The sequence below is a fragment of the Mustela erminea genome, chromosome 11 (genome assembly GCF_009829155.1).
Source record: "Mustela erminea isolate mMusErm1 chromosome 11, mMusErm1.Pri, whole genome shotgun sequence".
Lineage (NCBI taxonomy): Eukaryota > Metazoa > Chordata > Mammalia > Carnivora > Mustelidae > Mustela > Mustela erminea.
The window spans coordinates 89183858-89211148 of NC_045624.1; the positions used below are offsets into that span (position 1 = coordinate 89183858).

A 27291-nucleotide genomic window follows, 5' to 3' on the forward strand; every position below is an offset into this window, starting at 1 on the left:
CTTCTAAATGTAAGCCAGCAATAACTTCGAGTGCTCAACAGAAGTAAAAGGAGTCAGTTTTAATGCTGGAGGGAAAACCCCACTGCTCACTGTGGGACCATATGACCATCTTGAGCAGTGGCTTCCTTTGGGGTTTTCAACAATGACATTGACTGTCAGAGATGTTTCCCTCTTATATTTAGAACTTAGCCCCCACATGATGTATGATTCCACCGAAATAAGGACACAAATAAGGTGCATTCCTTTTCCCTGCATTGAAGGGAGCATTTAGTCCTAACTTGTGTGCTTAGGGAAAGTGACAGGGAGGAGGTGGCATTTGTGTAGTTTTGAGGGAAGAGTAGGCTTTCGATAGGTGGGAATGGAAGAAATGAATTTCTAGTTGAGCAAACCATGTGAAATAAGTAATACTGAATATTCTAATCAGGTTAGCAATTTATGGATTTTGCTAAGAATTTGGGCTGTTCTGTATGTTGTGGGAGGCATTATACATTGGGCCAGAGATACGTCATGCCCATGGATGGTCAAGTTGTGATCCTGAAGTTTCAGAATGGGTCCATACTAGCCTCTTCACCTCTTTCACCTAGATCACTACCCAGGAACAAACTGAGAAGAGGTGGTGACTTCCTGGGGATGGCCACCTGTGATCATCAGGCTGCCTTACCAAGGCGCATGAACTGGGAGGAACTGAGGGAGGGAGTAGACTGTCAGCCCATAGTGCTGTTACTGACATGTGCACTGTATATGTTATAAACCCAGCAGTGCAGTGTTATAAGTATTACTAGACCATGTCTTTTAAAGTAAAAATCAAGAGAAAAAACACAGCAAAAGTATGTTTATACAGTCTTCCATATTTACTCACATGTTTACCTTTTCCAGCACTCTTCACTTCTTCCTGCCAATCTGAGTCAGCATCTGATGTCATGTCCTTTTAGTCCTTTCTTGTAGGTCACAGCTGTTAGCAACATGTTTTCTCAGTCTTCGTTTAACTGAGAATGGATTCATGTCATCTTAATTTTTAAAGGATAGTTTTGCTGGGTACAGAATTCTTTGGGAAACAGTTTCTTTCAGCAGTTTAAATATGGCATGGGTGCCTTCTGATACTTATTGTTTCTGATGAGAAATTATTCATTACTTTATTGTTTCCTTTTATATGATAATTTTTTGCAGTTTTGAAGATTTCATTTTTGATTTTTATTTTTTAAAAAATATTTTTTTTAATTATTTGACAGAGATCAGAAGTAGGCAGAAAGGCAGGCAGAGACAGAGAGGGGGAAGCAGGCTCCCTCCTGAGCAGAGAGCCCAGTGGAGGGCTTTATCCCAGGACCCTGAAACCATGACCTGAGCCGAAGGCAGAGGCTTACCCCATGGAGCCACCCAGTGACCCCTCGTTTTTGATTTTTAAACAGTTTACTAAAATGTGTCTAGGTATGGATTTTTGTGTGCATGTTTACTCTAGGCTAAGTTTCATTAAGATGCTCAGACTGTTAATGTTTTTCATAAAATTTGGGAATTTGGGGGCCATTATATCTTCCTTTTTTCTTGCCTCCTACTCTTTTATTTTTTGGAACTGCCATTATGTATAGGTTAGCATGCTTGATGTTCTCTCAAGGGTTTCCAAGGCTGTCTTAATTTTTATTTGTTCATTTTTTGGTCTGTTCTGCAGATTGAGTAGTTTCTGTTACTGTGTCTTCAAATTCCTTGATTCTCCGTCTTATCAAATCCAGCCTGGTGAGCTGATCTAGTGAATTTTCTGTCTCAGTTAGTAAGCTTTTCAACTCCAGAATTTGATTCTTTTTCATAATTTCTACCTCTTTATTGAGGTAGAGGTATTTGTTGGGTCATTGTTGTCATACTTTAATTCTTTAAACCTGGTTTCTTTTAGTTCTTTGAACAATAGCTGCTTTGAAGTCTTTGTCTGTGAAGTCCAACAGCTGGACCCCCTCAGAGACAATATCTATTGAGTGTTTTTTTCCTGACTGTGGATCACATTTTCTCATTTCTTTACTGTTCTTTCCCATTCTTACAAGTTTGTGGAGAACTGGCATTTTAGATCCTATTTTTTAGCAACCCTGAATTCTGATTTCTTCTGTCTCAGGGTTGTTGCTGTTTTTTGCTCAGTAACTTTCCCATGGTAAATGTACAGACTCTGTCTCCACCGAATATATGGCTGCTAATGTCCTTCCTTTTTTTAAAATAAAAAACAAATTAACTCTGGCTTTCCCCCTTTAGTCCCTGTGTGTGAATGGCTTAGTGGTCTGTCATTGATGGTTAGAGGTTATACTCAAATGCCTTGAGCTGATGGATTTGTGTTTGAGTTGGGAAGCATGTTCAAATTATAGAGAGTTTTAAAGGGTTCCCGACTTGTAAATACCATCTTGGTCTTCTCTACATGTGCTGCGTCCTTAAGACAGCCAGGGAGATGTGGATGGCCTGTGTCCTGTCTAGTTTCTCCAGGATGCCCACACAGCCTTCCAGTCAGCCACAGACATTTGAAGAGCTTATGAAACTTCTCTTTGCTGACTCATTTTTTGGTTTACTTTCTAGTTAGTCTGTTGATCTGTTGCGTTCTGCAGCCAGAACCACAACCTAGGCTAGGCAAGCTACTAGTCCTCCCATTTGTCCACCACCAGGGCCACCATTACCAACCTTGCTGGTGGGCATTGGTTCCTTTGTGCACTTCCCTCAATCAGGTTAGCCTCCTGCAGCAGCAGAGCTGGTAGAGCTGCTCTGGTGACTGAGCTGGGGATGGGGGATCTGGGGTAGCAGCTCCAGGCAAGAATGCTGTGAACTTCCTGTGGAAGAATGGAAATCATATATAGCTCTCTGTCCCCAGTTCCTGGCACAGAGCTTCTAAATGCCCCTTGTAGTTTCCTAAGTGATAAGAGCACTGGGAGCATCTTTTGTGCTAATACTTGGTTTTCGATTTGGGCTCCTCACACAGAGCTCCTAAATCCTTTGGAATTTCCCGGGCGATAAGAGTGTCTTTTGTTCTGGTGAGGTGACTTTTAGTGGGCTTCTGGATGGTCACCATCCAGATGGGGGCTAGTCACCGGAGTGACCAAACCATGATTAGAAATTTAGAACTTTCGGCTCTTACATCCTCTGGGAAGAGGAAAGGGTAGGCTAGGGATTGGGTTATGATCAATTATGCCTATTTGATGAAAGCTCCATAAAAATCCCCAAAGTATAGGGTTTGGTGAACACATCTACATGCTGGAAGAGTAGCACACTCTGACTCAATAGGGACCCTTCCAGACCTTTCCCTATGCATCTCTTCACCTGGCTGTTAAACTTTATCCTTTATTATATCCTTTATCATGTGATAAACTGCTAAACAGTTTTCCTGGGTTCTGTGATGGACCCTAAGGAGGGGGTCATGGCAAACTGCACTCTGCAAGACAGACAAGTTGTGGGTAACCTTTGTACATCCTACTTGCACTGGGCGTCTGCTTTAGAGGGGTCAGTCTTGGGAGACTGAACCTTTGCTTTGTGCCATCTGATGTTAACTCCAGGGAGATAGTGGCAGAACTGAAGTGAATTGTAGGACACCTAGCTGGTGTTGGAGAATTAATCATTGTGGAAATAAACCCACATTTTTGGTGTCAGGTGTGTTTTGAGTGTGGTAGTAGTGTAGGTAAGGGAACACACATGTGTTTTCCTGTGTGCTTCCACTGTTGTAACTCGAGGCTCACTAGTTTTATATGAATAAATGTCTCTCCACTTGTTGTATGCCTTTAATCGATCCCCAGAGTCCTACAATGATTTTGGGTTTTTTGTGAATATCTTGTCTTGTTTGATCATTGCTTTTGAGGTAAGGATTTGCATACTCTTCACTCTCCTGGTACTGGTCCTCTGAGGGTGGTTTTTTAAGCATTCAGGGTTTAGAGTAGGCCCTATTGTTGTGAGACTGAGATAGACATTAAGCCAGTGTTCTCCTTTTATGTGAAAAGGTTAGAAAGAAAGCTTTCAGTGATAAAACAGTCTGTTGATGAGATTATTTTTCATGACTACTTTCGAATAAGTTTTAGTAGGTTGATTCTGCCAGTTGTAGAAGCTTATGTTTTTAAGAGGTATTAAATTATAAAAGTGATTCTGACAGGGGATCGGATCCCTTTAAAAGACAGACTGATTATTAGCAGGATAACCTGTTCCTAGGTTTTTAAGCCCTTTTTATGTTTGAGATGTGAACGGGAGTTTTATGATCATCTCTTTTTTAAAAAATTCTTTATTTCTGATTGTAAGTACAGTGTTTTCTGTGTTGAAAATGAGGAGAACCTAAGAAAGTACAAAATAAGAGTGATCACAACCATACCACCAAGAAACAACAGAGTTCAATGTCTGCCTTACCAGATCAATGCACCCTTTACATGGGCTCAAACCATGCGCCTGTCTTGAAACTTGCTTTAAAAAACAAAACCAAGGGGCACCTGGGTGGCTCAGTGGGTTAAGCCTCTGCCTTCAGCTCAGGTCGTGATCCTTGGGGTCCTGGGATCGAGCCCCGCATCAGGCTCTCTGTTCAGTGGGGGGTCTGCTTCTTCCTCTCTCTCTGCATGCCTCAGTGCCTACTTGTGATCTCTCTATCAAATAAATAAATAAAATCTTAAAAAGAAAAAAGGATTTCTTTTTTGACTTTAATGAATAAGCTACACTCAGTTGCATGTATTTGTAAATATAGATCATATACTTTAAGTCTTTGGGTATTGATATGTACTGTTTTGTTACAGTTTGGTCATATTTTTCTAAAATAGCATTGAAATTCTTATTAGACTTCTGATAATGACCAGAGAGACTTGATTGAAGGACATTCCCCTAATGCTCACATTTGGTAGTTTTATTACTAAACCTGGAGGCTGGGGATTGACCAAACTCCTTTTCCATAATTCTGGCTATATTTAGTCCCAACTTCACATCCTAGAACCATCTGGTTAAATGGTTCTGATTCTGAAAATTTATTAATAATGAGAAGAATCCCTTAGTGTTTCTCTTCCTATAATTTTTTCATAGGTACATGTTAGGCAGCATTAGTCTCAAAAACAATAAACAGATAAAATTATTCAGAAGCTTTAAGTAGCCCCAGCTGTTCTGCATCTGAAAGGCAAAATTGTGTTTTGATATATGTGGGCATATCATCCACTATCAACTAGCATTTATATTCATATTTCCTTGATGTAATCCAAGTTCTCAGACCAAAATAAAATACAAGAGTTGGGCATTTTGCAGATTCTTGGGAAGCTGTTTGTTGACTTTTTTTTTTTTAAAGATTTATTTATTTATTTGACACACAGAGAGAGATCACAATTAGGCAGAGAGGCAGGCAGAGAGAGAGGGGGAAGCAGGCTCCCCGCTGAGCAGAGAGCCTGATGTGGGGCTCGATGCCAGGACCCTGAGATTGTGACCTGAGCCGAAGGCAGAGTCTTAACCCACTGAGCCACCCAGGCGCCCTGTTTGTTGACTTTTAATCAAAGCATGAGAATTCTTTTTTGATATCTCCTTGGCTATTAATTTCTGGAAACTCATAATAGTCATCAAATATAGTGCTCAGAAGTTCTCATTAGATTGTTTTAACAAAACACAAATGTAAGTTCTATTATAGTGCTGTCCTCTAAAACAAATGGATCTACCTACCATCACTACTCAGTAGTTCTGGAGAATATCATTGAGAATTATGGTGATTAATAGTAAACACATACATGGACTTTCAAATATTAATCGTTATCAGAATTATTCTTCAGGCCCTTTCTATGGTATCTCTGTATCTTACTCACCGTCATTTGTAAGTTTTTATTCTTTCTCTTAAAGAAAATTCACTTGGAATGTATTATTTGGAAAATACCCATATGTTGGGTCCTTAGATTACACGTACGCACCATTTCCTGGATCTTGCACATTGTTAAGTTTCCTTCCGTCCTTAACTAATGAAAGGAGCATTAATAGCTATAGGGGGACCACTGTTCCACGTGAGAGGAAGTGGGGGCTCACGTGGTTCTCCTCCATTCTCTGAGTCCCACAGGCTTCGCACAGGGTATGAACAGTGGTATTACGTAGAATATTCGGAAACATACCATGTTGACATGATTCTTTTTATAAACCTGTTGAATGCTTTGTCCTCTTAATTGTACTGTCCTTATAAATGAATTGATTTTATAATAAAAGAGGTGATGGATTCAGGGACTGAATACATACGTGTAGAGCATGTAGTGGAAAGACAGTGGATTGGGATGGATCCAATGATTGAACCCACATACTTTATAACTAAAGTTTTAAAATATTTTGGAGCCCAAGCCTAGAATAAAAACTCATCTACCATATGTATACAGGTTCTAATATAGTTAGGACTTTGTTGTTCCTTTGGAGTTATTTTTTGAAGAAAAATTCATACATATTTTGAACAGATTAAGGAGTGTTTTGGTTTCCATAGCTTTAATCATAGGGAAATGGCAAACGATGGACAAATTCTCATTTGTTTGAAGCTCTCTATTGTGCTCATCTATGTATCTCAGTGACACTGTTCCCCTGGTGTCCAGTGCACGATGGTTTATTTGTGGGTGTGAATAGTTCTTGATTTACAGTCACTTAAAGAGGAGTGGTATACAGATGGGGGAATTGTTTTTAGAAACAAAAACATAGAAATGAATTGGTAAGTTATGAAGTCTTACTCTAAATATCTCTCTGGGTTTTTTCCTTAAGATTTTTTTTTTTTAGAGAGAACACATGCTGGAAAGGGGCGGCAAAGGGAGACGGAGAGAATCTTTTTTTTTTTTTTCCAAGGGAGAGAGAGTCTTAAGCAGAGTCCGTGCTTGTGGAGCCTTCTGTGGAGTTCGATCTCACAACCCTGATACCTTGACCGTGAGATCATGACCTGATCTGAAATCAAGAGTCAGGTGCTTAACCAACTGAACCACCCACCTGCCCCTAAATATCTCTCTTGTTAAAGGGCAACAAAATCAGTGGGTTTGTAATGAATCAGGGCAGTTGAGTAAAATATATGGCATAGCTAAAGTGCTTTTGTGACAATAGGCTATTTCATAGTAAAAATAACAGGAAAACATTTATAGCCATTTTTTAGGATTGGTAGTTATACGTTGGGGGTGATTCAGGAACCTACCTGAACAAAGGTTTATATTGCTCTTTTTGTAGCTGAAATGTAGGCAGTAATGGTAGATTATAATAATTTAATATTTCGATGCAGCAAATCATAAAATATTAAGTGAAATGTTCAGTGACTAAATATTCAATGAATTATTTGGAAGGCAGTTTTAAGGAAATTTTAATGATTCTGTTCAGAGTTTATGAGCCTTAGTCTGTAGATTTTTTTTTTAATTTTTTATTTTTTATAAACATGTATTTTTATCCCCAGGGGTACAGGTCTGTGAATCAGCACTCACCAAAGAGTCTGTAGATTTTTAAACTAAGTACATTTTCCCTATTTTTAGGTAAATCATATGGTCGAATTCAGTACTCTCCATTCTGCTTATAAGCCCCTGGTAGAGAGGACTGTTTGAGCTTAGGGCCATCAGGTGGTTGTGTTGGTCATTAGGACTCTTTACAATATTCTGGTTTTCTCTCCTCTGAACACCTGCTGAGATACATGTCCCTCTGTCCTTAAAGTTAGGAATGGCCATATCACTTGTCCTATGAACTGTGATTATATGTTCCTTCTTGGCAGAGTGGACACATACCGCTTGCCAGCAGAGGCTTTAGGGGTCCAGGGGAGGAAAAATTCTCCTGCACCGTCTTTGGCTCTCTGGTTGGGTCTAAGAAACTGACATAAGAATAACAAAATAACTTACACACATTTTATGGAATTTTTACCTGTTTATGGGGTCCTTCACAAGAAAATGAAGACCCAAACAAGTGACTAGAGCAGGAGGCTTTTATATCTCTTGGGCAACAACAAATCTGTGAAGGATTGATACGACAAAGGGGTTTGGGCTCGTGGCAGTAAGTGGTAAGTGTTGTTTATACAGCCTTGTCGGCCCTAACTTCTTGTCCCTGGTGTTAAGGATGTCCCCTTCCTCCTGGTACAGAGACGGTGTCTTTCCCATGGGAGACGACTGGGATAGAGGGCAGGGTACAGGAGGTCAGAGTGACCTTCCTTCTTCTGCTGATTTGTGGGTGGTCAACATGAGGTGCGGTGTTTTGGGGTGCTCTATCTTGAACCCATCAGGGGCCAGTGAGCAATTTGCTGCTGTCTTGGGGACTGGCGACACTCCAGATGGTGGCAGCTCTTTCAGCCTGCTGCCCTTGCAAAGACGACATGGAGCAAAGTGCCACTGTCCTGTGACGGACATACCTTGTGAGCAAGAGGTACACTTCTGTTTGAAGTTCCTGCGATCCGGGGATGCTTGTTACTGTAGTAAGAGCCAGCCTCCCCGACACAGGCAGTTTCCCTAGGTCCAAGATCAAAAGAAAGTCATACTTTTCTCACCACTACAATGACTGTTCCTTTCCTCCACCATTTTTGCTAATGATTTACTGTGTGCCAGTCATGGTTCTACCCCTGGAAATACCGCAACGGACAAAGCCGTCTGCTCTCAGACTTGTTCCCGGTGCTTCTTAGCTGCCTGCGGGTTTCTCTCTCTGTGCAGCTTTCTCTGTCCTCTGAGCCGTTGCTCACTGCTTTCTCCTTTGTGCTTCTCCAGCATTCTTTCATGCTGCATCATCTCCCAAATTCCACAAACTTTTTTTTTTTTTTTAAATGGTAAGTAAGGATTCCAATGGGTCCTTTGGCTTGAATGTGATTTGGGATCAAAATGTGAACTTCTCTATTGGGGTCATGTCCAAAGGCTTTTGCTCTGTGAGTTCGAAGTTAGGATCGTCACCAGTGTGTCAGAGCAGACGTACAGCACACTTCCTGGACAGATGTGTGGATGAGGCAGGGGAGGGGACAGCCTCTTGACTGTCACTGTGTCGTCTTTTCCCTTTACTTCGCTGGAACTAGTGCATCGTATCCCAGTGTTTCTTGGTCTTACTTTTATTATTGGCTCTCCCCCAGGTCTTTTCAGGCTCTTTCTCCTCATCCCTCTCACCCCCGCAGTGAGATTTTAATGCCACATATGTACTGTGTATCTGTTTCTGTACTGTGTACATATATGTGCTTTATCCCCCCCTAAAAAAAGAGAGAGACCAAGTTTTTGTTGCCTCCTCCAACTGATTTTGCTTGAGAATGCATGCCTTAAACTCGTATTTGTAAAGGTAAATTTTTTTTTCCCTTTGTAGGCGGGCATTTCCACTTCAATAAGCCAAGTTTAACCGTATTGAAGCAGAACTCTGTTGTCTAATACACCTGTGCTTTTATCATAGCTTTCTTTTTAGCTGATTACCATTTAAATAAGTATGCTAAAATCTTAGTGTATCGAGAACATTAGAAATTTTATATACTTTCCAGAAGTCAGGTTTTTTTTTTCCCCCTAGGTTAAAAGCCTATAAACCATGCAGCTTTTCTGTACAGGCCACGTTTGCTTTTTGCTCCTTCGGCAAATATTTATTGAGGGTGTACTGTGCACAAGGCTCTGTGCCAGGTGCTGAAGCCCAGTGGAGTGGCTGGTGGAGTTCAGGCTGGTTCCTTTATGCTCTGTTAGCCCGAGAGCTAGCATGGGTTATGTAAAGTGGTCCAGGGCAGAGCTGTTTGTACTAGTTTTTATACGTTACCAACAAAGTATAGTGCCCCTGGGAGTTGCTGTAACCCCTGCATGGTGTAATAAGAAGGGTACTTGGTCTTTGTCCTGGGTCCCTAAATCTCCTGAAACCCTTAGATTCTCCTGAGTGTGAGAATTTCTTTGGTGCTCAATAACTCTTGGCCGAGGGGCTTCTAGATAGCATCAGAATGGGGGCTGGTTCCCAGAAAGGCCAAACTTTGATTAGAAGCTTGGAACTTTTCTGCCCTATCCCCTCTAGCCCCGGGAAAGGGAGGGAGGATGGAGATTGGGTTAATTGTCATTGGCCAATGATTTAATCAGTTGTGCCTCTGTAAACCCTAGAGGAGAGGGTTAGGAGAGCTTCCAGATTGGTGATCACATTGGGGTACTGGGAGGTACACGGAGAGAGGACTTGGAGACTCTCTGCCCCTCCCCCATGCCTCATCCTGTGTCTCTCTTCCATTGACTTTTCTTGTGTTGTTACCTTTAGGGTAAACCTGTAAGAGCAAGGAAGGTACTTTCCTGAGTTCTGTGAGTCATTCTAGTGAATTATGGAACCAGAGGGAAGGGGTCATGAGAACCCTCAGTGCTGGTTGTTCAGGTGTGTGGATGGCCTGGGATTTGAGATTGGCATCTGAAGTGGAGGCGGTCCTGCCAGCCTGAGCCCTTTGACTTGTGGGACCTGACACTAACTTCAGGTAGATCGTGTCAATTACACAGAATTGTGAGCCAGCCCATTGGGTGTCAGAGAGTCGGAGGAGTGCTGTTGGGAAAAAACCAGCATGTATTTGGTGTCCTGATAGGAAAAAAATCCCTTACCCTTGCCCATCACTGCAGTGGACCCTCAAGCAACATACTTTGAACTGCACAGGTCCACTTATATGTGGATTTTTTTTTTCAGTAGGCACCGTATAGTACTGTAAATACATTTTCTCTTCCTTAAGATTTTCTCAGTAACATTTTTTCCTCTAGGCTTTTTCATTACAAGACTACAGTATGTAACACATATAACATACAAAACGTGTTAGCTGTTTATGTTATCAGTAAGACTTCCGATCCGCAGTAGGCTCTTTGTAGTTAAGTCCTCAGAGGGTCAAAAGTTACATGTGGATTTTCAGCTATGTAGGGGGTCTGCACACCCTAACTCTACATTGTACAAGTGTGCAGGGGTCAACAGCTGTGTGTGTGTTTCCCGCACGCGCACATGCACACACACTTACTGTATGAAAACATCGAGGCCTAAGCCCCGGAAAATGCAGAGTCAATATGGTTCTCCCTTCCCTGTTCTTTCCTGCCAACTGTGACAGGATTCTGGCCACACAGTGCATGCCTGTCGCAGAACAGTGTGGGAATTGACTTAAATTCTTGGACCATTCTAGATGACTGATGTATTGTCAAATAGATACATGCAAACATAACAGGGAAACCTCAATATAGGGTTCCCTCAAAGAATAAGGCTCTGTCCTTCACTACTGTGTTATTGCCAAACCAAGAAGGGGGTATATAGTTTCAGGCTCAATTTCACATTGCTCAGGAGGGACTGGGTAAATACATTTTAGAAAGAATACAAAGCAGCTCATATTCTCTGGAGGCTTTCGTTTGAGGGTCCTTCCGGGGATAGAACATCTCATGCATTCGTTCCTTGTACAGAGAGTTATGGAGCTTCCAGGCTTTGTGCCAGGCTCCTTGGTGCAACAAGACAAAAGGTTCTCATTTCACTCTGTTCCTGTTTCTTGGACAAATGGTGTTAGACAACTTTTTATTCATTCAACTTGTGATTCAGAGTCCATCATCCAGGTAGACTGTCAGGAGGTATTTAAACAAGATACCATCTCTGCCCTCAAGGACCTTGCAGGCCTGTTTGTTCATTAATCAGGCATTCATTCAAAAAGTGTGCACCGAGCCAGGTCAGTGGTAGGGAAACAGAGGACCAGGAGCGCACAGTTAGTCCCTGAAGGGCTGTGAGTCTTAGCCTGGAGGGCGAACACACAGTAACCACTTCGAGGGAGTGCAGTGTGGGGAGAGACAAGAACGAGCTCTGCCCACGGCACTGGGAGCACAGAGGCAAGGGGAGCACAGAAAGTGGGATTTCCTAACTTAGCTCTGAGGAGGTGAGGCTCTTGTCCTGACTTTCTAGTTGGGGCTGGAGAGAAGGGATGGCTTGGAAAGGAGGCTGCGGCAGGAGTTCCAACCCGAGGGAAGACGGCAGTGTCCAAGCCTGCAGGTGCTGTATTTTGCTCTCGCTGTCGGAGGTGGCGCTAGACAGACTGGAAGGTAGTGAAACGCTGCACCTGCTTGCCAGGAACTAAATCCTGGTAATCCCGGCACAGTAGTAGCTCAATGAAATGGGGCACCGAGAAACAAGTAAGTAATACCGTGGACACCACACATGAGAAAGGTGTTAAGGAACAAATAACACTGGGACATTGATAAGTTACTCAGAAAAACAATAGAGTCTTACTCCTCGTGATTTTTAGTCAGAGTATAGGAGCTTAGAACTTAGAGCAGTGAAGGTTTCCCTCTGTGAATTAAAATTTAAGATCAACACTCAAGTGTCTTACTTACTCTAACACCTCGTTGAATATGTTGATCCTATTAGCAGGGCTGTCGTCCTGGGCCCCCCGTTCACAAGGGCCCCGAGTTTGGTCCTAATGTTCTCTTGGTGCCCTCTTGAAATTCTGAATTTTTGAACATGGGGCTGGGTTTTCATTCTGCACCGAGCCCTGATAATTAGGTAGCCGTCCCGCCCATGAGACTGGTCATCTACGGAAACCAAGTCACGGAGCCAAGCTTTAAAGAAGTACATGTCCTCATGCTTTCTGGGAAGTTGGAGCCAACAGGATTAAAGTATCTGGGCCCCATGAGCAGGACCATCTGTATGGTGTGTGTGGCAGGCTCAAGCTGTCCCAGACTGATGCCACCTAACATTCGTTTTATTAGACAAATAATCTCTTCCTCCCACCTCTTTCTCAGCAGGCAACCCTTTAATTGTGACTTGGCTTCATGCGTGGTCTTCCTGCGGGGAGAGAGCTGCTCATGCTGACTCCATACTTGATTCAGGGAGTTAGTTACTAAATTGGCATTCTGGTGATATTCCTCAGTGAGGTTCTTTAACGGGATCCTGCCCATGGGAGACATGTCTCCTTCTGCTCGGTTCTGAGCCTGACGGCTGAAGTCCAGCCTTGATGCTGGTGAATTCACCAGAGTCAAGGGCACAACAGGAGTTAAGAACAAGGGCTCTGGGTTCAGCCAGACCCTGCTGGGATCCGATACTGGTCCTGTCCTCCTAGAATGTGTGATCCGGGCCAAGATACGTAAGCTCTGGTCTTTCATCTGTCAGGTACTGAAAGGAAACCTGTCTGTCTTAGGGTTGTTGTGAGACTGAATGAGGAAATAGACAGTAGGTTAGTGTTTCTCACCCTCAGCACTGTGGACATTTTGAGCCAGTGGTCGTAGGTTGCCGGGACGGGAGCTGCCCCCGGCATTGTAGGATGTTCGTCAGAATCGTTGACGTAACCAGTGGCTTCCCCATCAGTCCCACAGCTGTAACAATTGAAATGTCCTCAGATGTTGTCATTTGTCCACTGGGGGCCAAAATTGGCCCTGGTTAAGAGTCCCTCACTCACTGGCCACGAGTGTGTGTGGATACACAGGAGTGTGTGTGGAGTGTGTAGATAGAGCAGCGCCTGGAGACAAGAAAGCCAATGTCAGGTTTTATAATCTTAATGGCAGTACTAGTACTAATGATAGTACTCTTCGTGCCATTCTGAGGCTTCTGGAAAGACATTTGTCAGCTTGTCGCTGATCCCTCTTCCTTAAATTTCTACATCCCTGGCAGAGTACAGTCCATATGAATTAAAGGGTAAGTGTTTAAAAAAAAAAATCTACTTCTAAAAAAATGAAAGAGAAGGAATCTTTAGATTTGCAAAGAAGGAGCTTCCTAGCTCAAAACCAGTGGTGTTTTTGTGATGTTTACTTTTGAGTTTAAATCATATTGGGGAATTTTCTTCCTTGATCTCATTGCATTAAAAATTAGCATGTATAACCTATAACAACTCGGTAGTTGTAGTGAAAAAGGAAACTGGATAAAATGATCATGAGAAATACAACAAAGTACTGTTAGGAAACTGGTATAAACCAAAAAGAAAATCAAATGCATACTGAGATTCCTCACAAAGACAAAGAAATACAGCCAGTTTATAAACAGTGGAACATAGTTCAAATTCAAAATAATTTTTTAAAATTTCGATAATTTTTTTCATCTAAATTGGCAAAGATTTAAGCAGTAACATCCATTTCTGTTGTTTAATTTAGAGGAATCTTTATTTATTTATTTATTTATTTATTTTTATTTTTTTTTTTAAGATTTTATTTATTTATTTGACAGAAATCACAAGTAGACGGAGAGGCAGGCAGAGAGAGAGAGAGAGAGAGAGAGGGAAGCAGGCTCCCCGCTGAGCAGAGAGCCTGATGCGGGACTCGATCCCAGGACCCTGAGATCATGACCTGAGCCGAAGGCAGCGGCTTAACCCACTGAGCCAGCCAGGCGCCCTAGAGGAATCTTTTTACACATTTTTTGTAGGACAGTGGATGGGTGTAGTTCTTCTAGAAGGAAGCTTGGTAATAAGTACACCTTAAAACTTGTCATATCTGTTAGCCCCCAAAAATAACATTTGGAAATAATTCCTGTAGCATAATCTGAAATGTAGACAAATATTTATGCATGAAGATGTTTATTGCAAGCTTATCTTAATAGAAGCCAGCCAAGTGTCTAGCATTAAGGGAGTGGTTAATTCCAGCTTATGGTAAACAATCAGCCGTCCTTAAAACAATTTTTGCAAAATGTTTCTAATGCCACGTGAAATTCTTACAGTGTTAAATGAAAAAAGCAAGTTTTAACATTATATATGCTGTATGAAATCCACTCAAAATAAAGGCCAGGAAGAAATATGAACACATTTAACCTATTTGCTCTTGGAAGATTGGCTTAGGAATAATATATGAAAGGTGCTCATAATTATGATTAAACTGATCATTTCATAGCAAACTTAGGCTTTTTGGTCCGTTCTTGAAGTAATTTTTGGATGTCATGCATTTCTATAGCTTAGAAACGAAGGTAGAGGAGGTGAAGCTATGTTTATAACAGAAAGCAGAAAGCAATTGTCGTGGTCTTAAAGTGCAGCTTTATATTTTAAATAAAGTCATTATAAATTCCAATAGGGAATCATCTTTTGAGCGTAGATGCCTTGCCCTGGATGAAATGAATTAATGTTTTATACCATGGTTCTCTTTTTGTTTATCAATTTTTAAGGTATATTTATTTTAGTATATTTCTTGATGGAATAATCTTTTAAATGTCCATTTTTATTTTTATAGTATGTGCAGAAGCTTATAATCCTGATGAAGAAGAAGATGATGCAGAGTCCAGGGTATGTAAATTCCTTAATAAATTAATTTTAAATTATACTCCCGTATCAGACTAGGAATATGATTTTAGAAAGAGGTTAACAGGCATATAGATTGACAAGAAGCATAATGGATTATTTTGACTGTTTCTTTTCTACTCTTCTCTCTGATAGCTTCCTTCTACTTCAAGTTCTATAGAATTACTTTTCTCCAAAGAGAAAGATCTTGTTCTTTAGATAAAAGGAAAGATGAACATAAAAACTCACTGTAGTTGTGGTTTTATTTCTTTTACAAAAATACAGCCTGGTGATGGAAAATGTTGTTAGCTATCTTTCTCGTAGCATTAATGCTATTTTTCTGACAGAGTTTCTAGTAAAGAAAAATACTAGGGAAAGCCTTCTTTCTGTTCCTACTAATTTATAACAAAAGAAGCTTATTCTGAAACAAACAAAAATCACAGTAGAATTATATCTAAAGTACCAGTATAAAAGTTCTAACTCTTTGATATCGATGAATCTAATAGTTTGCTCAGAAACTGATTTCTTGAAGGTCATAATGTTTTTGTAAGAATTTGTCCAGTGTTGTTTGAAGCAGTTTTTAAACTATGTCCTCCCTTCACCTATTATTTATTTAGTAAAAAGTAAACTAAATTAAGAGATAACTGTGCCTGAAAAGGGAAAGTAATAATTTACCTTTTTTTTTTTTTTTTTTTTTTGAGTACTTTCTTGGCAAAAGCGCCTGTTTTCTGTTTGGACTCAAATGATAAACAAAAATTTATTTCCATAGCTCTGACAAATACTTAACTAAGATTGAGTTCTAATATGGAAAAGCGAATACTGTGTCCCTAAGTCATTACATCATGAAGCTGCCTGAAATTGATATAAAATCCAGTGGTTGAAAGATCAGGAGTCTTATCTTGAAGGTCTGGAAGGAAATCCCATTTCAGTTCCCATACCTGTGGGGATTCCCACCAGCAGTGTGGGGGGAGCTCACTGTTTGCTACCAGAACAGAAATTAATTTGATAATGTCTGTAAATTCTGGCCTGAAATTATGTTTCCTTAGGATTAAGTTTTTACTAACGTATAGCATGCTGTTAGTACTTGGTGTAGTCGTAAAAACTAGGCTGTCCCCATTGTGTCTTTGATTTATGTATCTAGCAGAAACAAAAATGGGTGACTTTGAAGAGTATATTTGCATATTAAGGTATACATGGTAAAACTTAGTAATTGAGATGTATGATGGGCTGGGTTTAATTTAGTGAGAATCTAAATTGAATAACATTTCAAAAGTGCGGTTTAAAAACAATACACTGTATCTCCTAGACTCAGACTATTAGCTACCATTTTGATCGATGTGATAGGTAAAGTGATTGGCTGGGTCACTCCAGTTAATTCCTAACTGTCTTGTTGGGGAGGTGATACTTGTTAAGATTCATTTAGCTATGTCAAAGAACCCAATCACAGTGAGATAAAAATTAAAAAAAAGAAAATACTGAAGAAAATTCTTGGACATATCCTTTGAAATCTTATAGAATTCCAGAAAGAATTGGGAAAAAACCAAAATAACCCAAGCTGTGGCTGGTGGGCCAGAGCAAGCCCACCTCTGGGGACCTTCCACAGCCGTGGTGCAGTACTTAGAGTGTTGTCTTGGAAAGACACTTGGCTGCCAATGGTTCTTCATGCTGGGACTCTCAGCTGGAAGTCTTAGTTTCCCTGGGAGAGGTTCTCATGGACCCAGCTTTGGGAGGACCAAGGACAAGGGCAACCTTTGGCTACCAGACATCACTTTTAAATGAAGGCAGTTCCTAGAGAAGGATGAATCTTTATGAGCTGGACATTCACTGCAGGAGCTGTCCCCTCTAATACCCTCCATGTTACTTTTAATAGTTTTTTTTCCAATTTATTTATTATAATTATTAAGTGCTTCAGGTTCTCCATTAGTTTGACAGAACAGTCATACTAACAGTCTAAACATGTTACCAAAAACTGCACTATTTTTTTGGTCATAGATACTACACGGCAAATTGTACCATAGCCCTTGGAAATTATTCTTACAGATTTCAGAATTAATTGGCTCTAAGCATATATTAGAAAATGTCTGTAAGGAAAACATACATTTTGATAAAGTGCCATTTCATTTGAACATTTTGTATTTCACAGACCATGTATCAAATCCTTAAGTCTCAGATTAATATAAGTAAGTATTCTTTGTTACGAATTCGAAGAAAATTTTTAATACTTAAGATGGATTTTGGGGGCGCCTGGGTGGCTCAGTGGGTTAAGCCTCTGCCTTCCGTTCAGGTCATGGTCTCCGGGTCCTGGGATCAAGCCCCGCATCATGCTCTCTGCTCAGCGGGGAGCCTGCTTCCTCCTCTCTCTCTGCCTGCCTCTCTGCCTACTGTGATCTCTCTCTCTCTCTCTGTCAAATAAATAAATAAATAAAATCTTTAAAAATAAAAGATGGATTTTGGAAAAATCACAAATTAGATTTTACCTTTAATAAATGAAGATATAGGGGTGCCTGGCTGTGTCAGTCAGTGGAGCATGCAACTTTCCATTTCAGGTTTGTGAGTTCAGGCCTTGTGTTGAGTGTAGAGATTACTTTAAAAAAAAATCTTTAAAAAAATAAATGAAAATATAAGAATTATAGGGGCGCCTGGGTGGCTCAGTGGGTTAAGCCGCTGCCTTCGGCTCAGGTCATGATCTCAGGGTCCTGGGATCGAGTCCCGCATCGGGCTCTCTGCTCAGCAGGGAGCCTGCTTCCCTCTCTCTCCCTCTCTGCCTGCCTCTCCATCTGCTTGTGATATCTCTGTCAAATAAATAAATAAAATCTTTTAAAAATATATATAAGAATTATATATACACATCTAACATGTAGCTCTTCTGGTAGAGAAGAGCTGGTAATTTTAAGAACAGATCATTTTTTTGTGATGTTACTCCTCAGATTTTGGGAGGAGTGCCTTCTGTATGCCTGGCCGGGTGCTAGGAATTTCAGGGGTGAGTACTGTAGGAAAAGTCCCTACCATCTTGGGGCACAGAGACTAATAGCAGAATTAAACAACAAGCCAGTAAATTAATGAGCAGGTATAAGATATGAAGTGCCCACAGGATAGTAAAATAAAACCAAACCCCACATCGACAGGGTCCCTAATTAGATGGACTAGTTGCAAGATGTCTCCTTGAGGTGGGACCAGAAGGTGGCGAAGGGGAACCTTGCCACAAAGCCCAGGAGCCGGTTTCGGCTTGGCCCCAGCGCCCCAGCGTGGGAGCCCTTGGCAGTTCTGAGTGCAGGCAGGTGTGGCTGTGGACTGCGTGGCTGAGGTGATGGTGACGAAGGAAGGACGGGCATTTCATGCGCAGTAAATGCAATGGAATCCATCCAGGTGTTCTGATTTGAAATTTTTAAAGGCTACCTTCAGCTCTGTGTGGACAAATAGGAAACTATCTTGTACAGATATGCCTTGCTTAGCAGAATAGATTTGCGGTGTTTTCTTTGGAGAAAATGTCTATATAAATTTTATTTATGAATTGGTTTTCTAATTTTTTTAAATGAAAGACACCAGAGCTTTAGAGCAGGAGCTGGCAAACTTTTTCTGTAAACCTTTTTTTCTTAAAACTGAAAAATTTGCTCTTTCTAGGTAATAAATATTTTAGTCTTTGAGGGGCCGTACATTTTCTGTCCAAGCTACTTCCTCTGCTGTTGTAGCTTGAAAACAGCCGTGGATAATACATAAATGGATGAGTGTGGCTATGTTCCGTTAAAACTTTATTTCTGGGGGCACCTGGCTGGCTCATTCAGCTGCATGTGCAACTCTTGATCTCGGGGTCATGAGTTCAAGCCTCATGTTGGGTGTAGAGCTTACTTTAAGGAAAAAAAAAAAAGAAAGAAAACCAAAATCAAAAACCCAAAAAACTTTATTATAGACACTTGAATTTGAATTTATTATATTCACATGTCAAGAAGTATTAATTCTTCTGCTTTTTTTCTCCAAGTCATTCTTAGCTTAAGGGCCATGCAGAAAGAAACTTGGCCTTCAGGCCACAATTTGCTGACCTTGGTTGAGACCATAAATACTATAGCCAGCCTGGCTCGGATGAATCCTAGCTCTGCAGCTCTGAACTTTCTGACACCGAAGAAATGACTTGGGCAAGTTCGTTTTAACGTATGAGATCATACAGGATTTTTCTTTCTGTCCGACTGATTTTACTTAGCATAAATTATTACTCGCTTCATGGGGTCAGTTCCTAGGATAAAAGGATATTTTTAAAGCCCTTAAACCAGTGCCTGGCACATAATAAATGCTGCATAATTACTGGTTTAACAAATAAGATTTTTACCCTGAAATCATAAATAAAATTTAATTTAAAAAAACAGAGTGACTTCTACTGTAATGAAAATCACATATGGGTGTACTGTTTGGTCACACCCTTAGTTATCCAGGTGCAGACCTATGTGGGATCCCACCAAATCAAACAGAAAAAAACGAGAGTCTTAGAAGTGGGAGAGCATCTTTTGAGCACTTGGTTACAGGGCAGAAGCATTAAAGCCTCGAGGAGTCACCTGGTTTCTGACTCTTTGCTCTCCCGAACACAGAGCAGGATTTTAATGCAGGGTCTGTAAAAGATAGAAGGCTCTGGGCACCAAGGAGTAAGGCTGGGGAGAGGGGACAGAGGGAGAATGGAAAGCAGGGGGAGCCAGAGACCACAGCAGCTGTGGCATGATTGAGAACCAACATTGAAAAGGGTTAATGCATTCGCATGCCCAGTAGTAGGAGAGAGAGAAGAGGAAAAGCTGTTGTGTGAGGGGTTCCCACAGAGTGAAGACTTAAATTGTTAACAAGAGTAAAGCAGGTGCAAGATGGCGCTAAGAATGATTAAAGATAGAGGGGCGCCTGGATGGCTCAGTGGGTTAAGCTTCTGCCTTTGGCTCAGGTCATGATCTCAGGGTCCTGGGATAGAGCCCCGCATGGGGCTCTCTGCTCTGCAGGGAGCCTGCTTCCCCCATCTTTCTCTGACTGCCTCTCTGCCTACTTGTGATCTCTTTCTCTCTGTGTCAAATCAATAAATAAAATATTTTAAATTAAAAAAAAAAAGAAGAAGAAGAATGATTAAAGAAGACTAGGTGATCCCGACAAGCCCTGGCACTTCCTGAAGTGGATTCGCAAGGGTCCAGAGACATGTGAGACCGGGTGGAAGGCAGGAAGGTTCATGGAATAAGGGGTAAGGGACGAGAAATAAGTATGGAGCCTAGAGTTGGCTTGGCTTTGGGGCTTGGCTAACTGGCTATGCCACGTTTCTGGCGCATTCATGGGGACACGAAGGCTGTCTGAATTGTGGTTTGCTGACACGGCTCCCTGGGCTGGAGCACCTCCGTCTTAGGCCTAGAATGTTTAATGTTTTTTTTCCCCAACGATGCCGTGGTATCCCAAACTTTTTCTCTCTGAGGACAGAGCTTCTCAACAGGCAAGCTTTTTTTTTTTCTTTTTCTTTTTAAGATTTTATTTATTTGGGAGAGTGAGAGAAAACCGGGGAGGGGCAGAGGAGGGAGAGAAAGCATCTCCAGCAGGCTCCACACTCAGCGCAGAGCCCGATGTGGGGCCCAATCCCACAACCCTGAGATCACTGCCTGAAACCGAGAGACAGCCGCTCGACCAACTGCGCCGGCCAGGTGCCCCTCAGCAGGCAGACGCTTTATGATTGCTTCAGTTTGAAATTCTCCTTGGAGGGAGAAGTGTCTTTTTGTTTTGTTTATTGTGTTAATCTTCTTCATGTGCAGTAGGGAGATAGGAGTTTTGCATGTATGGTTTCTTCAGTGCCCTAATTTAAAAAGTCTCTTGTATAGTAAGCAGGGAGTTAGTAGGTACCAGGGTCTGCTTTTTCTGGGTCCATATGTCATCTTAAAATCTGGATTGAGGTTAATATTGAATAGATAGAAAATAAAAGTTTGCATATATCTTACCCATATGGGAAAAAAATGCAGTGATATCCTCTCCCACTGGCTAATACTCTTCTGTATAGTGTATAAATAGTACACATACAAGCATACCTTGCTTTCAGACCACTGAAATGAATCAAATAATTGCAGTAAAATCAGTCAAATGAATTGTTTTCCCAGGGCATATAAAAGTTATGTGTGTACTCTGTTTTCATCTGTTTAACATACAATAAATAGCATTATGTCTAAAAAAACAATGGACATGCCTTAATTAAAAATATACTTTACTGGGGCACCTGGGTGGCTCAGTGGGTTAATAAGCCTCTGCCTTTGGCTCAGGTCATTGTCTCAGGGTCCTGGAATCGAGCCCCACATCAGGTTCTCTGCTCAGCAGGGAGCCTGCTTCCCCCCTCTCTCTCTGCCTGCCTCTCTGCCTACTTGTGATCTCTGTCTGTCAAATAAATGAATAAAACCTTTAAAAAATATATGTATATATATATATATTTATACACACACACATATACACACTTTATTGCTAAAAAATGCTAACCATCATGTGAGCTTTCAGCAAGTCCTGATAACTGATCACAGATCACCATAACCAGCACAGTCATAATGGAAAGGTCTGAAATATTGCAAGAATTACCAAGATGTAACACAGAGAGGTGAAGTGAGCAAATGCTGCTGGAAAAATGGCCCTTCCTCAGCACAGTGTTGCCACTTACCTCCGATTCACAAACACATCCCAGCTGTGAGGCTCGCTAAGGTGACATCAGTAAAACAAGGTGTACACCTGAATACTATCAGTTTCCTTTATTCATCTTGGGCCTATGATTTTCATTAATTTTTAGCCACCTGAGATGGGTTTGAAATGCTGATTCTAATTTCCCATTGTGGGTCCTGGTATATTCATGGGCACAGAACCCCCCCCAGCCCAATTCCAGCTGCTCTGATGGTGGGGCCAGGGACAGAGGAGCTGGGACACATGCTGGCAGCAGCCACAGCTGCGCTCGGAACATCCAGGATGTTCCACGCTCGGCGGTCCAGGAGGGTAGCTGTCTCTTGCCTCTCAACTCTTTTATAGTTACGGACTACTAGTGTTCGCAAAAGAATGGGCCTTTTGGCTCAAGTGGGTTGTACCATCTGCTGGTCAAAGGGGACTCTGGAGAGGTGACACACCACACTTACGGAGGGCATTCGGTTGGTCTTCACTCTCCTTGAATGACACTTTAGGAAGAAGAGACTACTCTGGTTTTCTTCGAGCTCATTCTAAATTGAGCACACCAGTACTGTTGGGTTCATCTTTCCTCAAATCCACACTCTCTTAGTACGTCACCCCGTGTTGACTCGCTCCCTTCAGAAAACCGCCCTCCGTGGGGATGGTGTCGTACGTAAAAATGTATTTAACATCTAGTGCCCTATATGTGTAAGAATTTACTGGCTTCGAGAGCCTGTCACGTTTCAAAGGAAAGAGCCCCCTCCTGAAAGACTGTCCCACTCAGTGGCAGAGTACGGAACAGTATGAGAAAGTATCAGGAGAGTATTAAACAGAATGAAGGTTGGGGCACCAGGGTGGCTCAGTGGGTTAAAGCCTCTGCCTTCAGCTCAGCTCAGGTCAGGATCCTGGGGTCCTGGGATCAAGCCCCGCATCAGGCTCTCTGCTCAGCGGGGAGCCTGCTTCCTCCTCTCTCTCTCTCTTTCTCTCTGCCTACTTGTGATCTCTCTCTGTGTGTGAAATAAATAAAAAACCTTTTAAAAAACAAAACAAAACAGAATGAAGACAGTCCTTCAGACCGTCAGCATAGCGGTTGCAGCCGGTTGTCCTGTATGTTCCCACCAGCCAGGGGTCTTAGGGTCTTCAGTGAATAGGTGATCACAGACCTTTACAAAATGAACTTGCTAACCCGGGGGAGCACTCGATGGAAAAGCTGTCAGGCATGCTGCGGATAAGGCTGCACCTCCGCCCCAGAGAAAGCTGCACGACTTTCCCTCACTCAGGGGGCTGAGAGCTCGCGTCTGCTCCCCCAAAGCGGACCTCAGCACTGACAGTTCTTCCCTCCGACGTCCTGCGGGGAAGTTTTATGCCTATCATAAGACAAGTAGACTGATGTGTTTGTTAATTTGGTTTTAGATTATACATCCCAAAACTGATGATCAAAGAAATCGATTGCAAGAGGCTTGCAAGGACATCCTGCTGTTTAAGAACCTCGATCCGGTAAGCGACACCGCAGTGACCAGCGACGGTTTTTTTGTTTCAGCATCACAGAGTGAAAAATGGTGCAGGGTCTTGACAAGCTAATGTCACCCTGGATGATGTAACCCCCTGCCCCCCAAGCAGCGCTAAGCTTGGGAGAAGCAGTGTCCTTGCAGCCTGGAGCACACAGGCCGGCCAGCCTGCCCCCTTGTCCGCGGAAGACATTATCTCATCCCTCCAGGTTACAAGTGTAGCCTGAGAAACGGCCCGCATGAAGGGAGGGCAGGACCTCAAGTTCTTTGTATATCCAGCGGGAATGTGAAGGGTGGATTGCCGCTCTCTTGGGCTAGTGATAATAACGATATTTTAGTGTATAACTTTTGTGTTCTACTTATTTTGAAAAGAACATTTTACTTCACTTTAAAGGTAGAGGGATTTTTTTCCTTTATAAGGATTGTGAAATCTCTTGTTTTTAAAAGGTTCTGGGTGCATTTTTAGAAACCCCTCTATCAGTAGGCCTGAGGTTCACATCTTGCCCTGTACTCAGACCTGAATGTTCTCTTTCTTCATCTCATGTTATGCTTCTTCATTGCTGTGTGGTCATTCGGGTTGCCATGGTCCTGCTGCCATGACCCAAATGTGGAAACGGAGTCAACTTTTATAGGTTACCCCAACTTTTTAAAAATATATATATTTAATTTTTTATTTTTATTTATTTTTTTTTTTGAGAGAGTATGAGGGAGCATGAGCAGGAAGTAGGGCCAGAGGGAGAGGGAGAGGAAGAAGCAGGCTCCCCATTGAGCAAGGAGCCCAATGCGGGGCTCCATCCCAGTACCCAAGCTGAAGGCAGATGCTTAACCAACTGAGCCAGCCAGGCGTCCCAATACCTGTATTTTAAAGGCCAGTTCATGGCCAGGGGAGAAAGAAAAAACCAGTTCACGAAATTATGAAATTCACGAATTATCATTATTAAATATTTTGTAGGGCAAGAAGCTAATATATTTACATAGTTGCTTCCAATAGATGTTTTTTTAAAAAAATGTGAGCTCAAGCTGTCTTGATTTATTTGCCCTACTATCCCCAATCCTTCTGGGAATGATGCAAAATACAGATGAGTAAAACTTTATTTTTCTCAATAAATTACCACCTGGAACAAAAAACAAACAAAAAACCCTCCCCAAGCATGGCAGATTGAAGATTTTAGGTTAAGCTCATGTTTTAAACAGTCTTCTAGTTTTTCATGATACACATTTTTTTTTTTTTTTACAATAACCCAGATGCATTTAAAGTGAATTACATATTCAACTCTGATCACCTGCTTATACAACAGCTTTCATTCAGTTCAATGCCCTGACTGATCATTGTGCTCCAGAGCCCATGTAAGCCTTTTTAGGGACGCTGCAGAAATACTGAGACATGGCTTTTGTCTTCTTGGAACATATGATTTGATGAGGGATTCAGAAGTAGTTTGGTACCTCACCAGCGCTGTGATAGAGTCAGGACACTGTGTGAGGAGAGGGTCTCTCAGCCCCACATGGGGATTTGGGAAGCTGGGGAGGCTGCCTGAGCTGAGCCTCAGAAAGTGAGTAGGAAGGGGGTCGCCCATGGAAGGAAAGGGAAGGGAGTGTTCTCACAGGAGCCTGCGTCAGCAGACGCAGTGGCGAGTGCTTAGGTACATGTGTGCCGTGTCCTCCAGGACCCTTCTTGAGTGCCCCCTGTAGTGTCAGCCACATACTGTAGGCAGTGGAAAGTCACCATGGAAACATTTTAAGCAGAGAAAGTAACAATCAAATGTGTCTGAGGTCACTGTTATGGCAGGATGGAGAGTAGAAAGGCAGGAACTGAGCTTAGGGAAGGGAATAAGAGGATGGGTTTCATAAGATATTCAGGGTTAGCAGAAGTTGGCACTTTTTAGGGACCAAATGATTGACCTGATGGAAAGGGTTTAGGATGACTCCCACTGTCTTGCTGGGAATGAACATGAGCTGGTATCTTTTTCTGAAGTGGGAGAATTTGGAGGAGGAAGGGCACGCAGTAACTGCGGACTAAAAGGAAGAATGATCTTGGCCTTTTACCTACTGTCTCACCTGACCTCCCTGAAGTCACTGTTTAGCTTGGAAGTCTTGCTCCTCCTGGGCCTCTGGACATTTTTCCTGGGAGGGCTGTATATTCATATGTTGGGCACAGCATTTATAATTATTAATCTCTTTGAAGATATCCTTTTCATGAATATTTAATGCTCGACTCAGTAGGCCATTTTTCTTCTGAAATATTTCTAATTTGAGGCAAACAGAAATAATTTTCCTATGCTCCGTGATAGGTTCTTTGGTTAATGGAGAGTAAATTGTTATTTTTGAAGTTAGAGAACTTTCATCGAGCTTGAATTTGCTTTCTGTAGAATAAGATGTGGATTTCCTACTGTAGTTGTCAGTCACTGGGATAAGCCTCTGCCTATTAAATATTTCCTAAGTTCTTTTCACTCTGTGCATAATTATGGGGAAATTGCATTTTGATTGATTAGAACTGACACATGTCACAGTGACAAGTTCTAGAAGAAATGATTGTTCTGTATTTTACCAGGAATTACTTTTTTATATATCCATGTATGAATTCCTAAGCTTTATAATGTTTTAAAATGCAGCTAAATACCAAGGCAACAAAAAAATTTATTAGAGCACTGGATTTCATTTTTTCCCCCTCCATTTGACATTTAGAGAAAGAGCTAATCAATAAAGCTGATATTTTCTCTCCATCTGGACTAAATATAAATAGTAAGAGCTACAAAATATTAGTAAACCATTTAATCAAACCATAATTTTGATAGGTGACCATATGCTGCCTGGTTGATGAACTCATTTGGATAAAATGGTCCCTGTGGGGCCAATTAGCAGCACATCCAGACAGCACTGCTTGTTGGCCACACTGGCTTCATCTTCCACAGGGGCTCCTGTTTCATAAGTAGGTGTCACAGCTCACGCAGGGACCCAGGGAGGGGACGAAAACCCCTTCCTACAGGACCCAGCCCCATCATTCCTCCAGAAGCTTCGTTAGCCCCGTGAAGATGTATGTTCTCTGTTCCAATGGAGAGCTTGGGTTTTTAATGACAAGTTCTAAGTCTGTGTGCATATACAATTTATAAAAATTCAAAAAGATCAAGAGAGTAGTCAGGGAGAAGAGTAGTCAGGGAGAGTAGTCTGGGAGAACTACAGGGGAAGTAGTCCCCTCGTAACCCAGCTTCCCAGGAGCCCTGTGCTCTGAGCATTTCCATGGGTATTTCTCCAGGGTTATGCCCTATACAGAGCAGTATATTGTTTTTTTAAATTTCATTGGCAGCAAACTCTCCACAGTGTCCTGCCCTGTTCTTTTTACTTGACAATATATCTTATTTGTAGAGGTTCTGTATTTTTTTAAATTATTTGTATCAAAAAAAATTACTTGTTTCAATATGATTTTATAAAAGCTTAAATTGGTAGCATTTACGTATTTTAAAGCTAAACCAGGAAAACACATTAATATTTTGCTGTTGTCTTTTTTATTAAACTTGTATAGATAGCCAAGGAGGGCCCACATCGTCAAAATAATATTGCAAAAGAAGAGCAAAGTGGAGGGACTCACACTTGCAGTTTTAAAACTTTTACTACAGGGAAACCTGGGTGGCTCAGTCTTTTAAGCACCTGACTCCTGGTTTTAGCTCCGGTCACGATCTCAGAGTCATGAGATCGAGCCCCACTCGGGCTCCACACTCAACGGGGAGTCTGCTTGAAATTCTCTCTCTGACTCTGCCTCTCTCCCCTTTTCTCTCTAAAATAAATAAATAAATCTTAAAAACAAAACAAAACAACAACTCACCTGTACTACAGAGCTCCAAGAATAAAAACAATGTGTTACTGGCCTGGGTATACACATCGAACAGTTGAATAGAATTGAGAGTCTAGAAACAAACCTGTACATTTGATTTATACATTTGATTTGAAGACCATTTGATTTTTGATGAGAGTGCCAAGACCATTCAGTGGGGAAAGAATAATCCCTTCCACAAATGGTGCTGGGACCATTGGATATCCACACACAAAGGAACCAAGTTGGACCCCCTCCTTTATACTTTACAAAAAAATTAA

The 27291-nt window shown here is 41.7% G+C and overlaps 1 protein-coding gene across 2 annotated transcripts in view; it reads left to right on the forward strand.

The window, feature by feature from the left end:
- PRKAR2B (protein kinase cAMP-dependent type II regulatory subunit beta) overlaps positions 1-27291 on the forward strand; it is a 90843-nt gene that overhangs the window by 44246 nt on the left and 19306 nt on the right. For both annotated transcript variants that reach the window (XM_032304099.1, XM_032304100.1), the window contains exons 3-4: positions 15015-15067; positions 23111-23194. In XM_032304099.1, coding sequence (XP_032159990.1) covers positions 15015-15067; positions 23111-23194 — 137 coding nt within the window. The remainder of the gene's footprint in view (positions 1-15014; positions 15068-23110; positions 23195-27291) is intronic.